At 31.2% G+C, this 16,087-nt stretch overlaps 2 protein-coding genes across 2 annotated transcripts; one reads left to right on the forward strand and one right to left on the reverse strand.

Annotated features, from left to right (window-relative positions):
- Positions 1 to 4,312: 4,312 nt before the first annotated feature.
- On the reverse strand, positions 4,313 to 7,124 carry LOC146921228 (uncharacterized). Its single transcript, XM_085714646.1, has 6 exons — positions 6,756 to 7,124; positions 6,604 to 6,650; positions 6,437 to 6,502; positions 6,211 to 6,264; positions 6,033 to 6,105; positions 4,313 to 4,528 (listed from the first exon to the last, which is right to left on the reverse strand). The coding sequence occupies exons 1-6, from the start codon at positions 7,099 to 7,101 to the stop codon at positions 4,524 to 4,526; spliced, it is 591 nt and encodes a 196-aa protein (XP_085570772.1). The 5' UTR covers positions 7,102 to 7,124; the 3' UTR covers positions 4,313 to 4,523.
- A 2,366-nt stretch (positions 7,125 to 9,490) lies between these two features.
- LOC146921229 (putative F-box/LRR-repeat protein 9) lies at positions 9,491 to 10,422 on the forward strand. The gene is made up of 2 exons (XM_085711269.1): positions 9,491 to 9,816; positions 9,936 to 10,422. Exons 1-2 carry the CDS (start codon positions 9,491 to 9,493, stop codon positions 10,420 to 10,422), a joined length of 813 nt encoding a protein of 270 aa, XP_085567395.1.
- Positions 10,423 to 16,087: the final 5,665 nt, after the last annotated feature.

Consider the following 16,087-nt stretch of genomic DNA (forward strand, 5'->3'; position numbering starts at 1 on the left):
GTCCATATATCTAAGCATCCATTTGACTTTATTTTTGTCCCTAATTGTAAACCCCTTTTCAAATTACTAGTGTATTTATTATTTTTTTTCCTAAACATACCCATAATTAATACTACTAATTTGTCTTGAAATATGAAAAGTCAATTTTAATACACATACAAACAAAAGACAATTTGGTAATATTAACACACAAAACAGACATATTAATTACACTGACATATAGGGACAGATGGAGTATTTGGGTTGGTAATATGAAATGGGAAATGTTAACGAGTTCCCTCGGGGCACTCTTTAAGGGCTATAAATAGTAAGTATTTATAAAAATGTGTGTAATCAATGCATTGGAAATCAAAATATTCTACTTTTTTAAAGAATAATTGCTTATTTTGGTATGCTTAAAGAGTGTCCCGGGGCATTCGTTAACAAGACCCATATGAAATTTCTATCCTTATTTCTATAACAAACACATTTGTAAATACAATATTGGAGAAGACTACCACCAATACAATAACTACAAGAAACTTGAGCGTCAGAAAAAATCGACGCTGCATGTGAAAAACAAGAGGCTCACAACTATTTAGCGTGAAACTTTCATCGATGACAAGTTTGACACTAAACAGTTTATGTTTTATCCCTGCCTAATAAAATGTGTAAATACAGTAGAAACTCTTTAATTTAATACTCGGTAAATTAATAAACTCTCTAAAATAATAAATTTGTCCGGTCCCGACTTGGGCCAATGTAAAAAATTGAAAAACTCGATAAAATAATAAGATAATAATTTTTCGGGAGATCCCTTTATAATTTTCGGTCCCAAGAAAATCATAAATTAATAATTCATAGAAACTGAGAAAAAATATATTAAGAATATATTGAACACATTTGTTCCTTTTGTTTACATTTACTGTACTTCAAAAGTCATTATTGATTTCCAATGCATATGAACACCGTAGTTACTAATTTACGTTGAGTCCCAAGGTTCGCTGCAATGTAATTCTAAGAGGCATAGACTAATTTGCCTTTTTGTTTGGTATGTACAGTATAATTACTTAAAAACTCTTTAAATTAATAATTATTAATTTATCGATAAATTAATAACTCTCTAAATTAATAAATTTCTCCGGTCCTGACATTATTAATTTATAGAGTTTTAACTGTATTTGTTTTTTTGGTTTGAAATAAGGCCTATTATATTGTCATTGTGTTGCCTTCTCCATATGAGCTTGTAGTTAAGTTGGGTTGGACACTCCTCTCCTATCCTTATTTTTGCAACAAGAGTTGCTTTTTTGACAAGGAATACTTCCAATTGACACATGGAAATGACTATAAAGCCTCTGACGGTAGTTAACAACCGCTTGTGTCTTTCCCCCCAAAACCAGAAACCCCTACCTCACCTATTCATTCATCACCTTTTTTCAGCAAAACCATACCCAAAAAAAATCCCATGTACAAAACCAACTTGTATAGGATGCCATTGTTTGAAATAGTTGGAGTCACCTCAACCTATTTGACATATTCAGTTGGTTTTGCATTTATGACTAGGGAGAAGGAGGATAACTTTACTTGGGCTTTGCAAATGTTGCTTAAACTTCTTGGACCAAATAGCGATATGCCTAAGGTGTGAGCGGTAGTTAACAACCGCTGGGTACCAGCGACAGTTAACAGTCGGCGTGTTTCCCTGCGGCAGTTAACTACCGTCAGGGGCAATATGATCATTTTTATGTGTCAATTGGAAGTATTCTATGTCAGAAAAGCAACTCTCTTGTAACAAACACATTTGTATATACAATATTGGAGTTATCCAACCCAATACTAATATAACTTCAAGTAACATTGATTGATTTGGAGTAGTATTCAATCACACTCTCCTAAACTTTATTTTGAATAATTTTTTGCAAATTAATTCCTTGTAGAAGAAGATATGTAATTGAAATAGATTCAAGAAACAACTAACAAGAGAACTGGCCCAAAACCCTAGACATTTGCGAACGACAGTTTAGATTTGGCGGAAAAAGAAGATAACGGTCTTCGAAAATTGCAGATCTTTTCATTTAGAGCAACGAAAGGAATCACATAAAAATGATTAAAATTGATAGAAAAAAAGAGTGATTAATATTTGAGTAGTCGTTGAAACAAGTTAAAAGTGTTTTGAAATTGCAAGAGTTAATTGAAAGAATTTATTTTACGGGCAATAAAATCAAAGTGAGACCTAATTGTAGAGACTTTCATGCTAAGTACCACAAAGTGTATTCGTTACAAAATAACCCAATAGTAAAATACAACTCAAATCCAATGAAAAATGACAACCTTGATGAATCTCTTCTTTATAAACTTTAGATAAAACTTCTCTTCACCTAACTTGTTTCTCTTTTCCTGTATCGTTGGAGGAGAACACTTATTTAACTGTAGAAATAGCTAACGAAGGTGCAAATTTATAATTGTAGTAACGAACCACTTTCCATACTAATTTAACACAATTATAAGGAGCAACATCAAAATAGCATGCAGAAAGTTAGGACAAACATTGATTAAAAGATAAAATGATTCAGCACCAAAAATTCATAAATGTCTTATCCAAAAAAAATAAATTCATAAATGACAACTATGTGAGTGAGAATTAAAAAATTCAAAAAGGAAAGAGAACCATTCTAGCTTGAAATTTGAAAACCAGAAAAGTGTTACAATCCCACACTAGTTTCAGGTACCCTACAAAGAATTAGCAATACAAAGCAATGGTTTCTACTAAGTTCAATATTATAAGAGTGGTGCTATATAGCACGACATCCTTTGCACACGAATCGCACGACAATTAACAATACGCCATTTGATTTGAAGATGCACCGCCACAAGATATAGTACGCCCTAATTTGTACTTTCTTAAGAAAAAATGAATCATTGGTTAATTTGATCGTTTTGTTTAAAAAAATAATAATTAAGAGAGATCTATTAAATGGATTATCAAATTATTCATGCAAATATAACGACAAATATGTCGTGCACTTCAGTATTTCTCATATTATAATTACAATTTCATACAATAACAAAAGGCAAAAGAGATAAACTTTACAAACCATACACATAGAAGAAAATCAACTATGATATAAATAACTAAAAAAAAAAGATTGGTTATTTAGTTGTCAACGTAAATGAAACCTTTGTAATGTAATTTCCTATTTTTTGACTTTATACATGATATATGAAATATATACATAAATGCTTCATGGACAAAATGTGAAGACAGAAGGGAATTACGTATCTCACAAATCAAGTAAATGGCAATAGTAGAAATTATAAAGCTAATAGGAAAGAAGATGAAATATAAGTAAAGGGTCTTGTTAACTAGTGCCCCTGGGGCACTAGTTAAGGAAACAATAAAGGTAATATTTGCATTGAAAATATCATTTTTTACATTTTTTAAACTTTGACCATACAAGTTCCAAGGTATTTATACTATATTTGGTTTCCTTAACCAGTGCCCCGGGGCACTAGTTAACATTTTCCATAAGTAAATTAGCAACAATGAGGAACTCTCGGGATAAAGCCTCCCCCTATTCATGACAAACTCTCGGGATCATTACCTACAAAAGTCATTTTCATTTTTAGCATAAATAAAATATATTGGCCGAGAAGTTATTGGACACAACAACATTATAGATAAACAACTACAAGCAGAAATAGAGCAAGTGTGTGCCAAAGATTATTCCTTAAGTAGCACTTCAGTGGGCTTAAGTGGTTAATGAGTTCCACTAAAGGATGGATTGTTCAAGACAACTTCAATTCGATTCCTAGGTTTGGAACAATTTTTAGCCATGCTACACTTACCTCCCGACCGAACTTCGGATTATGGAACGAGATGGTTAACACAAAAAAAATATATAATGAATGTTATAGATAGATTGTTATAACTTTTCCAAATGATTAGAAAGATCCTACCCTTAAACCTTGTGGCAATGATCAATTACTTAAGATAGAGAATGGTTTGCTTGAATTGATTCAAGACCACAACATGCTTACTTAAGATATAAACATAATAAGGCTAAGGAATGAAACAAATTCGATTTTAAAATTACATTTAATTCCACCGTCAACCATATTCACAGGCGTCAACCATATTCTTTCTTCTTAGTCTTGTTGTTTCGCATTTTTCCATATGATGATATTTTCTCTTCGCCTCCCAATATGATTTTTTTTTGAAACGGCAAATATTATTGAAACCGAAACTCTTACAAGGGTTAGCTGAAAGAATCAAAATATCAAGAACTTAATCAAAATATCGCCTAATAGTAAAATAAAACATTCAAGCTTTAGTACCTTGTGCATATTTAAGTCTTAAATAAAATACTAGTAGTACCTTACTATAAAAGGTTCAAGCCAAGTACCACACACTTGATTAGTTATAAAATAACCTAGTAGTTAATTAAAATAAAAGTCCACTACATTCAACGGTTATGGAGATGACAACCTTGATGAATCTTTCCTTTATCAACTTCGCAGCAAACTTCTCTTCACCTAATATGTTTCTTTTAGCCTGCATCATGAGAGGAAAACACAACTATAATTTAGTACTTGAATATACACTTCATGCACCAAATAGAAATAATAATGTGAAATTATTTTTTGTAGTAGTAAGGAACCACTTCCCGTACTAATTCAACACAATTATAAGGAGCAAGATCAAATAGCATAACCAAAAAATAGGACGAACATTCATTAAAATATTTAGTACCAGAAATTCATGATTGACATAAATGTGAGAACTAATATGAATTCTCGGTTTAAAAGGGGTTTGCGAAATTCAAAAGGGAAAGAGTCATTCTAGCTTGAAATTTGAATTCAGAAAAGTGTCACAATCCAGCACTAGCTTTAGGTACCACCCAACAAAGAATAAACAAAAGGCAAAAGGATTGACTATGAGATAAATAACTAAACAAATGATTGGTTATTTAGTTGTTAACACAAATGAAACCTTTGTAATGTACACTTTATGTATGATATATGTTTAAGGAATGGAATGTGAAGACCGAGGAAATCATGTATCTCACCCGCCCTCAAGTAAATTATAAAGCTAATGGGAAAGAAGATGAAATATAAGTAAATAAGCTAAAGGAAGAGTTTGTTAAAGAGGAAACTTGTAGGCAAGGTTGTCAAAATTGGGATTTTGCTTCCAAAATCGACGATCGTAAAATCGAAACCAAAATCGAAGGATTTTACTCAACTACTTTTGTAGAATCGATATAAGAAATCGTAAAATCGCATACATTGTATGTCAAATCGCAAGAGGAATATTACATACGCAACTTGTCAAATCGTAAAATTGATATAAGAACTTGTAGGCATAACTTACATGGACTGGGATCATCAACTACAAAGTAATTGGAGACAACATTATCGATAAACAACCAAATATATAGAAATAGAGCAAGTGTAGCAAAGTTGTTCTTTATGAGGAACATCACATACGCAGCTTCTTTTTCAATTGACTCTACCCTTAAGTTAACCATGTGTCAGGGTCCCTCTCAGGTTTATATTATTAAACAGTCATCGTAATTTTATTTAATTACCTAAAACAATGATCAATCAACAAGCAATGCATGGATTTCTAAGTGATTAGTTCTCAAATAAAATATTAAATTCAAAAAGCAATGATCAACAAAAAGTTACAAACAAAATTAGTTAAGATAGAAAACAGTTAGCTTGAACAGATTTAAGATCACACCATGCTTACGTTTGTATTGAAAGGAGAGTTGATTCCCAAAAAAATATTGCTTTTCAGAAATAAGTTGACCATAGTGTAATAGTTGTTGGATCATCTTACACACTTGTTAAAGCTAGTATAATAAGCTAAGGAATGAACCAAATTCCACTGTCAACTACTAGTCTTGTTGTTTCCCATTTTCTCTCAACATATAATATGATGATCCCTCCTAATAATAATAGTTTCAAGTTTTTAACCTTTAATTAATTATATTTTATTTTATTTTCCATTCATTCATTTCTATAAAACAAGAATTAGAAACAGGATGTGCACATACCAGTAGAAGTGCTTGGAATGTCTTCCTGATGATGCTCTACTTCTTCTTCTTCGTCGTCGTCTTCGTCTTCTTCCTGCAGTTGGCAGATCCAGTAGAGAAAACAAAAAGCAAAAGGTTATTATTGAGTTTAGATGATTAAAATACAGATAGAACAATACACACACACACACAAACACACCTTCAGCTCTGAAGTTGTTGGACAAAAGCGCTTCCTTAAGAGTTTCTTATGCTCCTGTTGAATAATAATAATAATAATTAATTAACATCTCCTTCAAAAAAAAAATAATTAATTAACATCAGACGGATTGGGTAAATTAATTAATGAAACAGAATGTTGTGTTGTTTTATAGGGATCATTTACTTAATTAATATAATAAAACAAAAACAAGGAATGAGACATATACCTCCGAGACATAAGGCTTCTTGGAGACATAAAAAACAGGGTCAGGATCTAAAAATTTGAACAACCACTGGGAACAAAACAAAACAAGGAAGGGTAATAAACTGTTAGGGTTGAGTGGAATTTGAATAGATATATGTATGTATGTATGTATGTATGTACATTACATACCCGGAAGCCATAATATATGGATCCAAGGGAAGCGACGTAAAGGACACCTAAAACAATTAGAAAGAAACAAATAAGAAGAGATGTGATGAGCAATAGCATAAAATTAATAAATAAATAAAATGGGATGAAGAAAAAAGAGTAAAAGTACAAACTGATAATAATAAAATCCTTCAAAGCAACGGGCTCTCGTATTTGGGGTTCGGGTACGGGGGGTTTGGGGGGAGTAATTCGATTTGTGCGAGGGAAAAGGAAAGATAGAAGGGCTCCCAAAGGAGCGAACATGGTTTGTAACTCGGCTTCGAGGATGCGATCTGCCTCGCCATCGGGGAGCATAGAAAGATTTTTGCCGAGGAGATCGTATAACTCATCGTCGGAGAGACGAGATATCACAAATTTGGGGAGGTAAGAGACCTTGTTTGCGATTCTGATGGCCACTTGCCGAATCAACGGGTCGAACTTTTCATCAATGACGTTGCCGGAGCCGGAGCCGGAAGCCATCCTGTATCTGTTTGTGTTTGTTTAGCAGGCAGGTTAGGTTAAGCTAACGTTTGAGTATTTAACCCTAACGTTTTAGATTTTTTTTTTGGTAGTGTTAATGTTTTGGATATAACAAACAAAAAACCCTAATCTTTTCGGATATGGATCAGATTGATTATTAGGGTTTTTTAATTATTTTTAATTACACTTTTAGACTCCAAACTTCATCAATTGCACCATTTTTGCACTCATTACTCTTTTAACAATTTCGACTCTACCTTTACCTATTTCTCATTTTGTAATCTCTCATTCATATTTTTTTTCAATTTTATGTTAAATTGAAGAAGAAAAAAATAATGACGTAGCATTATTGATTAATTAAATTGAAATATTTACAAATTGCAGTTCAAAAATAATATTAAAAAATGTAGACAATATCTTTTAACTACTTTTATTAAATTTAGAGCTGTGTTATTTGAACATCAATTTATGTTACAAAGAAAATAAGATATTGACACAAAAATCAAATCAATAGAGAGAAAGAGAAAGTAAAAACATAATGCGAGTATAAGAGAAAAACAATATCACAAAATTTGTCAAAACATAGTTGTTCAAATATCATTTGTCTTAGTTATTCAAAAAAATAAATTAATTAAATTAAACAGGGGAAATTACAATCACCTCTTCTAAAGTGTATTAAAATGGCATAGACTACCCTTCTAATTTTAAAATATAAAATATATATTTAAATTATGTTTATTTCATTAAAAATACAGGAAATTACATTCATCAAGTCAATTAAAATGACACTAAAACCCTTGTTATTTTAAAATATAGGGTACCTTTCTTTAAGTTCACATCAAATAGACAAATTGTTCTCGACTAGCAAGAAGTCTAGCCTGCTATAAATTAGGGCCTATTTCTACACAAGTTCAAGTGAGTAGAATCTTGTTCTCGCAACGGATCATCTATGTCTCAATGAAGCCTTATAATGTCCAGACGACTCATAACAACACTCATTTACCACATTTATGGACATTATTCATAACGGCTCTCCAACAATTACTATATAGCGTTCTCCTCGACCCTATATAAAGGGCTCTTGACAAGATCACAATGTATGTATCTCTATATGCTTCACTACTGCTCTTGTTCGTACACTAACTTGGGCGTCGGAGCACCTGCAGGTACAACACCTCCTTCTCCTTAACGAGGTTGCTTCCACACATCCTCGAAGCACCGTCACCAATGATCGAAGCACCTCCTTTATCGGTCCACCGCCAATGTGAGTATCCTCACTATATTATTCTCTGTTTGTTTTAAACACAAACGCATACTCAACTCGAGAGATTAGTCTCTATACGTAGTAGCACGGAGAGATACTCGGTTCAACCCAAAAAATAGACAAACATGTGAACCAGGTGATAGACTCAAGCATTTAATGAGTTCCACCTAAGTATTGATCATTCATGAGAACCTCGTGATTTTGATTTTCAAATGGAACAATTGTTTGTGATATTTTACTTGTCTTTCGGCCGAACTTCGAATAAGTTGGCTTCCTTTTCCTAGGAATCAAAGAGTTAACACAAAAAATAGACAAATATCTCCTTTCTCCATTAACGTAGTTTATTTCTCCGTTAACATTTTTTTTTTCCGGTGAGTTCATAGTATCAAAGTTAGGTCAGCAACATTTGAGAGCAAATTTCAAAGTGATTCTAGAGTAATCAGCTTCTCTATCAAGATTTAAATATAATCACAACATTGCTATGTATTTTATTTTTAAAAAATGTGACTATATATTATCTTCACACCAAACCTTGCCGGTAAGGGATATAATTTTAAGGAGATTGTTGAATTTTGAATGTTATTCTGCTATGAACATGATGAGACACCAAAACAATTGAAGTTATCTATATTTTTTCGTTACCATTGAAGTTATTTATATATCTGACTCTTTTTTCTCTTATACTCTTGTGATAGAGTGTTGAGAGAAGTAAATTTTATATTTTCTTTGGAGAGTACCAGTATATTGGAGTTGTGGGGTGGTTGAGGGTAGTCCATGGAATGTAACAATTTTCAAATAGTGTTATTCTTGGGTTGTTTTTGGTTGTGAGTAGACAAACGTTCGTTGTTTTTTCTTCAATTTTGGAATTTACTCCTTTATATATCTTCTTATGTCATTCTTTTGTTTTTTATTTTTCTCATTGTCTGTTTTACTAACAAAAAATAGTATCAACTAATCATTACAAATATTAGTAAACTTAAGTGGGTTGATACTTCAAATAGTTAATTTACTTCTAAACAATGTTATTGTACGGTTGTCAAACGTGTAGCCCAAAAAAAAATAAAAATTACTCATATAAAATGTTTGGTTTGCATGACTGCAAATAGCATTGTTTGCATTTCAACAATGGAAGTTGAAAGTGAGAGCTCAACAATACCAAATTGGCTTGATCTTCCTAGAGATTTGACAGCAAATATCCTTCAGAGGCTTGGTGCATTTGAAATTTTGACAAGCGCATGCGGAGTGTGCCCTCTGTGGTGGAACCTTTGCAAGGATCCTCTCATGTGGCGCTCTATTCGCATGCGCGGTTGTGATTTACCCTATATTGATTATGATGATGAGGATATGATGAAGATTTGTTGCAATGCTATTGAACGAAGTTGCCATCGTTTGGAAGACATCGATATTGAGGGATTTGGCAATGATGATATTCTTAGATGCATAGCTAATAAGTACTCGTTTTTTTTTTCGTTGACCGAAAGTACTTAATAATACCAAATTTTTTGTTCCTTAATATTTTGTTGTTTTTATCCGGCATATTTTTTATTGTTTGTTAATTCAAATTTTACAGTGGCAGTCACCTACATTCCATGCGGTTTGTAGATTGCTATGTAGTTTCAGATGAAGGGTTTAGTGAAGCCGTAAGGAAGCTCCTGCTGTTAGAGAAGCTTGACATTTCACGAACCAAGCTCACCGAGGTATCTATTGCAGTCCTTGGCCGATCTTGCCCTCTTTTGAAATTGCTTAAATTTAGTAGAATGCTGTATGACTTTAAGCCTTGTGATGATTTGGCCTTAGTTATTGCTGATACGATGACTAATCTATGCCATCTTGATCTCAATGGATACCTCACTAATGTTGGTCTGCTTGCCATTCTTGATAAATTCCCTTTTCTTAAATCTCTTGACATTCGACATTGTCGTTATCTTGAATTGAGTGAAAGTTTGGAGAAAAGGTGCACTGATCATCAGATCAATCATTTGCAACTGTCAAATCCTGATGACCCTGATGACTATGACTACTACTACTACTACGATTATGATTTTGAAGAGGACTAAGATCCTGATCCTTGGTTCTGAATGTTGTCGTCTTGGTGATGATGAAAAATAAGGCTTTTATATTATAATGTGGATTTCTTGTCATGTATTCATTGTGATCCTTGATGAAACTCAGATGTTTTAAAGGATTTTTGTTGAAGGCAACCTAATTGGCATGCTTTGTTAAACAATTGGATTGGACTATTTGTTATTGCTGAATGATTTTGATTGTGGTTTTTGTTTTTGAAGTATTAACATTGTTTTAACAAGGTTAATGAGAACGCGATTCACGCTTTGATTGTATGGCAACTTTGAATGCTCAGAAGTTCAAATTGTTTTCTTCAATATTAGCTTTTAAGATTCATCTTATCATTCTATGATTAAAATCCTTTTTAATAACCCTAGAAAATAATGAGATTGTTAGCTTTTACAATTTCAATTAAGCTGGTTTTAAGGTGAATCAATTTCTGAAAAAGCTAATTTGATTTTGAAACCTATGATGATTTTCAGTTAAAAAGCCAATAAGGACACTAAACTTGGTATAACCAATGAATCAATACATAGTCCTCAAACCCAACATAAATTGAGTATAACCAATGAGTCCCAGCAACAGCAATATTAGCCACAAACCCAACACAAATTCAAAACTCAAATCCAAATTCATATTCCATTTCCTTGTTAGGTCCTATGTATGTACATGGTACAACATTAAGAGACAAAAATAAGTTTATGTCTTTGTTACTACTAGTGTACTGAAATTCCTCGAGAACCTTCTATCCATGCATGCGTGGTATGCATCTTTTGTTAATCAGTTAGATTTTTTGTCTTTGTTGCTGAATGATTTTGATTGTGGTTTATGTTTGAGTATATGTGTGAGATTGTATAAAAGCAAACGCATGTAAAATAAACATAAACTAATATATAATAAAATTAACTATTGTAGTCTCTTTTTTACTCAGAGAACGTGGTTCACGTTAGTAAGACTCTTAAATTATATGCTTGACTTTGAATTCTCGGAAGTATCTCGATTCAAGTCTTAATGTGGATTGGCTCTTGGGATTTATTTTAATTATGTGCTTGGTTTAGCGTTGAAACTGCATCATATCAAGAATAATGCGGTCCAAACGCACTTTTGCCGTGAATTACTGAAGCTACAATTTGGCGCTTCGACTTACCATGCGTTTTCGCCTTGATTTTGCCTTCCTGCTGCTAAACCAAACGAAAATTAAATTTCCCCTTCAAGTACTTGGCAGCATTCCAAAAGTTAAGCTCTAATAGCACTACTGATGTTTTTTGAGAAAGTTGAGGTTCATGTGTTATGTAGGTGTCTATATTTTTCCAACTCAAGTGAATCCAAATTGTAATCTAGAGAAATAGCATGGTTCTTAATTGTTTGTAATTTTGTTGCCTTAGTTTGTACTCCTCTCGGTCTCAATTATAAATTTTTTATTTAATGAATCTAGAGCGTAAAAAAATTGTATATTATTCAATTTGTAATTTTTTTTTTTTGAAATTCTCGTTCGCGGAGGACTGATGTTAAACACAATGTATGAGACAACATGTATAACGTATTAATCATAAAATAACAAATAACAGTAAATAAGCGTAAAGCAATAAAGGAGACCACAAAGAATTGGTAACCCATTTCGGTGCAACGTCACCTACTCCGAAGGGCTTTCACCCAAGAAAGAAAATCCACTCTCAATAGTATCAACTTCTAGACTTATATGAATCAACCTTGTTCAATGTCTCTTCACCTAATACTACCCATGTATTTCTATCTAGGACTCCCCCTATATATGAGAAACCCCTCTCACTTTCTCTCAATCACTCACCATAGTGATTGACTCAATCACAGTTACAAAAAGAGATGAATTACAACTCAACTAACACAAACCAACTCTAAGCCTTTTGATAATCAATGGCGGCGCTAGAGTGGTATACAATAAAAACACATACTCAAACACTCGAACCCTAACACTTTGATCTTCAATATTGATTTCGATGTTTTGTTATTAGGGTTGAGACTCTGTATATAGCGATTAATTCTCGCATGGGCTTTTTCTTCAATGGGTTAAAAACATAAATTGTCCATAAAATATATTTGAAACAAATCTTTCTTGAAATAACTTGAAGCGCACAATATACATAAACCGACAATAAACAATCTTCTAGAAACAAACTAGGCTTCTAGAAACACACGAAAAATGTCACAACATCTAGAGTCCAGACGATGCACACATGTTAGAGCATCTTGTCTCACATCTTGCCATTGTTTTAACTAAATGCAACCAATCAACATTCAAAAGAACAACAACCGAGGCTTGCAACCACCATACAAAACTGCACTGGTAATTACATTCTGATCAAAGATGATCACTATGCGATATTTTGAACAAAAAACTGACAGATTTATATGTTATGTTATGCTAGGCTATTCCAAATTCACCTTTGATGTTTATGATTCATCGTAAACAACCGCTGGTGCAGTGAAGGTAAGCTTGTGAGCTTTTATTTTGAATGGTTTGGGAATTAAATTGGAAAAATGGGCATCTATTATTTTTGGGATTATTGATTGACATTAAGCCGGAAAAGGGGACGAAAACAAGGAAGAATTTTGGGGAATTATTCAGATGAAATAGTTTTTTTTAGGGTAAACAGTGTTTTTAGCCCCTGTAATATAGTGCACTTTTGGTTTTAGCCCCTGTAATTTTTTTTTTTTTAGATTCCACCCTTGTAAAATGAAGATTCTTCAGGTTTGGCCCCTAACCCCAATGAGTCAGCAGAATCTTTGACGTGGCAGTGACGTGGCTTTTTCTTTTTATTTTTCAATTTTTTTGAATGCCACGTGTGTAAATGAATGTCCACGTGGCATTTGTGATTTTTAATTATTTTTTTTTAAAATCTAAAAAACAAAAAAACTTCTGGAAAAATAAAAAAAGGACCGAAAAAATTTAAAAAAATTAACAAAAATGAAAACAAAAATCTGGAAAATTTTAAAAAAATAATAATTTTTTAAAAAAAATCTGGAAAAATTAATAAAAATGAAAAAAAATCTGAAAAAATTTAAAAATTCTAGAAAATTAATACAAATGAAAAAAATCTGCAAAAAATTTAACAAATCTGGAAAAATTAATAAAAATAAAAAAGATTAAAAAAATAAAATAATCTAATAAAATGAAAAATAATGAAAAAAAGTCTGAAAAATTAATAAAAATGAAAACAAAAATCTGGAAAATTGTAAAAAAAAAATAATTTTTTTAAAAAAATTCTGGAAAAATTAATAAAAATTGAAAATAATGAAAAAAATTAAAAAAATTTGGAAAAATGAAAACAATTCTGGAAAAATTAATAAAAATGAAAAAAATTCTGAAAAAATTAATATATCTAAATTTCTGAAAAAATTATAAAAATAAATTTGAATTAAATTAAAATTATAAAAAAATTGAAAATATAATATTATCTAATTATTTTGATTTTGAAAATTAATTCTCAAAATTTTATTTTATTCAAAAATATAATTTAAATGGATATTGGAAAATATAACAGGATACAATGGATATTAATTCTATTCTTCATGATCTAGGGGTATGTTTTTTAAGCTCCTGAAGTTTTCATATTTCATTTGAATTTTTCGAAATATATTAATTTTTTTCAGAATATTTTCATTTTTTTAAATTTTCCAAATTTTATTTTTTATTTTTAAAATTTTCCAGATTTTTGTTTTCATTTTTATAAATTTTTTTGGTATTTTTTCATTATTTTCAATTTTTATTAATTTTTCAGAATTTTTTCGTTATTTTTCATTTTATTAGATTATTTTATTTTTTTCATCATTTTTCATTTTTATTAATTTTAAAAGAATTTTTTCATTATTTTTATTTTATTAGATTATTTTATTTTTTTAATCATTTTTAATTTTTATTAATTTTTCTAGATTTTTAAAAAAAATTCAGATTTTTATTAATTTTTCCCGAATTTTTTTTTAAAAAATTATTATTTTTTAAAATTTTCATATTTTTGTTTTCATTTTTATTAATTTTCCCAATTTTTTTGGTATTTTTTTTCGTTTTCTAGATTTTTTTTAAAAAATTAATTAAAAAATCACAAATGCCACATGGACATTCATTTACACACGTGGCATTCAAAAAAAATTGAAAAAGAAAAAGAAAAAGTCACGTCACTGCCACGTCAAAGATTCTGCTAACTCATTGGGGTCAGGGGCCAAACCTGAAGAATCTTCATTTTACAAGGGGGAATCTAAAAAAAAATGTTTACAGGGGCTAAAACCAAAAGTGCACTATATTACAGGGGCTAAAAACACTGTTTACCTTTTTTTTTAAATAATAATAATAATAATAATAATAATAATAATAATAATAATAATAATAATAATAATAATAATAATCAATAGTATATGGAGAGTTCATCTAGTTCAAAAAACACATCAAAGAATTTCATTGAGTTGTCGGGAACTCTTTCCTCTCCTCCCTTTCTTGACTTGTGCTGACTAGTCTTTTTTCTCTTCATCTCTTTTTTATGTCCCTTCGGAATTAAGAGTGTTCTTAAGACCATAGTCCCTTTTTGGTTTAATGTCCCTTCGAAATTAAGAATGATTTTAAGTTCATAGTCCCTTCGATATTTTTATGTCCTTCAGAATAAATAATAATTTAATATTATAGTCCCTTTTTCGGTATAATGTCCCTTCAAAATTATGAATGATCTTAAAATAAATTCTTCTTCGACTCTTGATGAAGTTAGACGTTAGAATGGTGTAAAACCATATTTGAGTCATCATAGTATCATAGTTGGACGAAGATAATAATTAGAATGGTGGTAACACCATATTTGAGTGGTCTCAGTACCATAATAGAGTGATAACAATACCATATTAAAGTGATTTCAGTATTAAAGAGTGGTTCTCGAACTACGGTGCAGTAGTTAACCGCACAGTTGTAACTGGGCTTGTTTTATCCTGGAGGCGGCGTGGTTGATAGTCTGTCTTGCACAATTTTGGGCAGTACCACGAAACATCTTAAAGAGAGAGACATGGTCTTGACTCAACCTAACAACAACTTCGGTAGATAAGAATTTGGAAATCCAAAAACAACAGATACAATATATGCTAAGCTATAGCTTTGATGTCAATTTACTGCCGCTGTATTTAATTTAAGTTTGTTATTGTTGGATAATTCTTTCACTTCATTGTGAACGGGAACAACTCAACGTGTGACTGTTTGGGAATTGAAAACCCAATTTAATTTCTTTATATGTCTTTTTCCATATCAAGATTTACGGGACTATGGGTTGTGGTGCCTGTGGGTTGTTTGTTGGCAAATTACAGGCGGAATTTCGTAAGTATTTGAACTACAATCAAGTGAAGTCTAATTCTGTAAGCTTTTCTAATGAAATTATGCCGTCCTTGTGAACACATTGTTGAAGCTTGGTTCTGTCATGTTTAATAATTTTATTAGAATATAATATACTAAACATGATAAGAATCAATCTTTTGACTGTTTTTAGATGGACACATTGAAGACCTTGTAAATTTACATCATGTGTTTAACGGTGACATTTAATATGAGAAAGGATAAAACTTCCCAACATAAGAAAGTATTTTTTGATCATTAGATTAAATGAAGACCACAATATTATCATTCTCTCTCAACACTATATCATTTTGAAC

The sequence above is a fragment of the Medicago sativa genome, chromosome 5 (assembly GCF_051527215.1).
Source record: "Medicago sativa cultivar Bolivia chromosome 5, Bolivia_mono, whole genome shotgun sequence".
In the NCBI taxonomy this organism is placed as follows: Eukaryota; Viridiplantae; Streptophyta; class Magnoliopsida; order Fabales; family Fabaceae; genus Medicago; species Medicago sativa.

Excerpts from the sequence above, each read along its gene's own strand:
- LOC146921228 (XM_085714646.1), bottom strand. The coding sequence starts at position 7,101 with ATGGCTTCCGGCTCCGGCTCCGGCAACGTCATTGATGAAAAGTTCGAC. Across the intron at positions 6,503-6,603 it reads CCATATATTATGGCTTCCGG|TGGTTGTTCAAATTTTTAGA; the intron begins GTATGTAATGTA and ends TTTTGTTCCCAG. Across the intron at positions 6,265-6,436 it reads AGAAGCCTTATGTCTCGGAG|GAGCATAAGAAACTCTTAAG; the intron begins GTATATGTCTCA and ends ATTATTCAACAG.
- LOC146921229 (XM_085711269.1), top strand. The coding sequence starts at position 9,491 with ATGGAAGTTGAAAGTGAGAGCTCAACAATACCAAATTGGCTTGATCTT. Across the intron at positions 9,817-9,935 it reads CTTAGATGCATAGCTAATAA|TGGCAGTCACCTACATTCCA; the intron begins GTACTCGTTTTT and ends CAAATTTTACAG.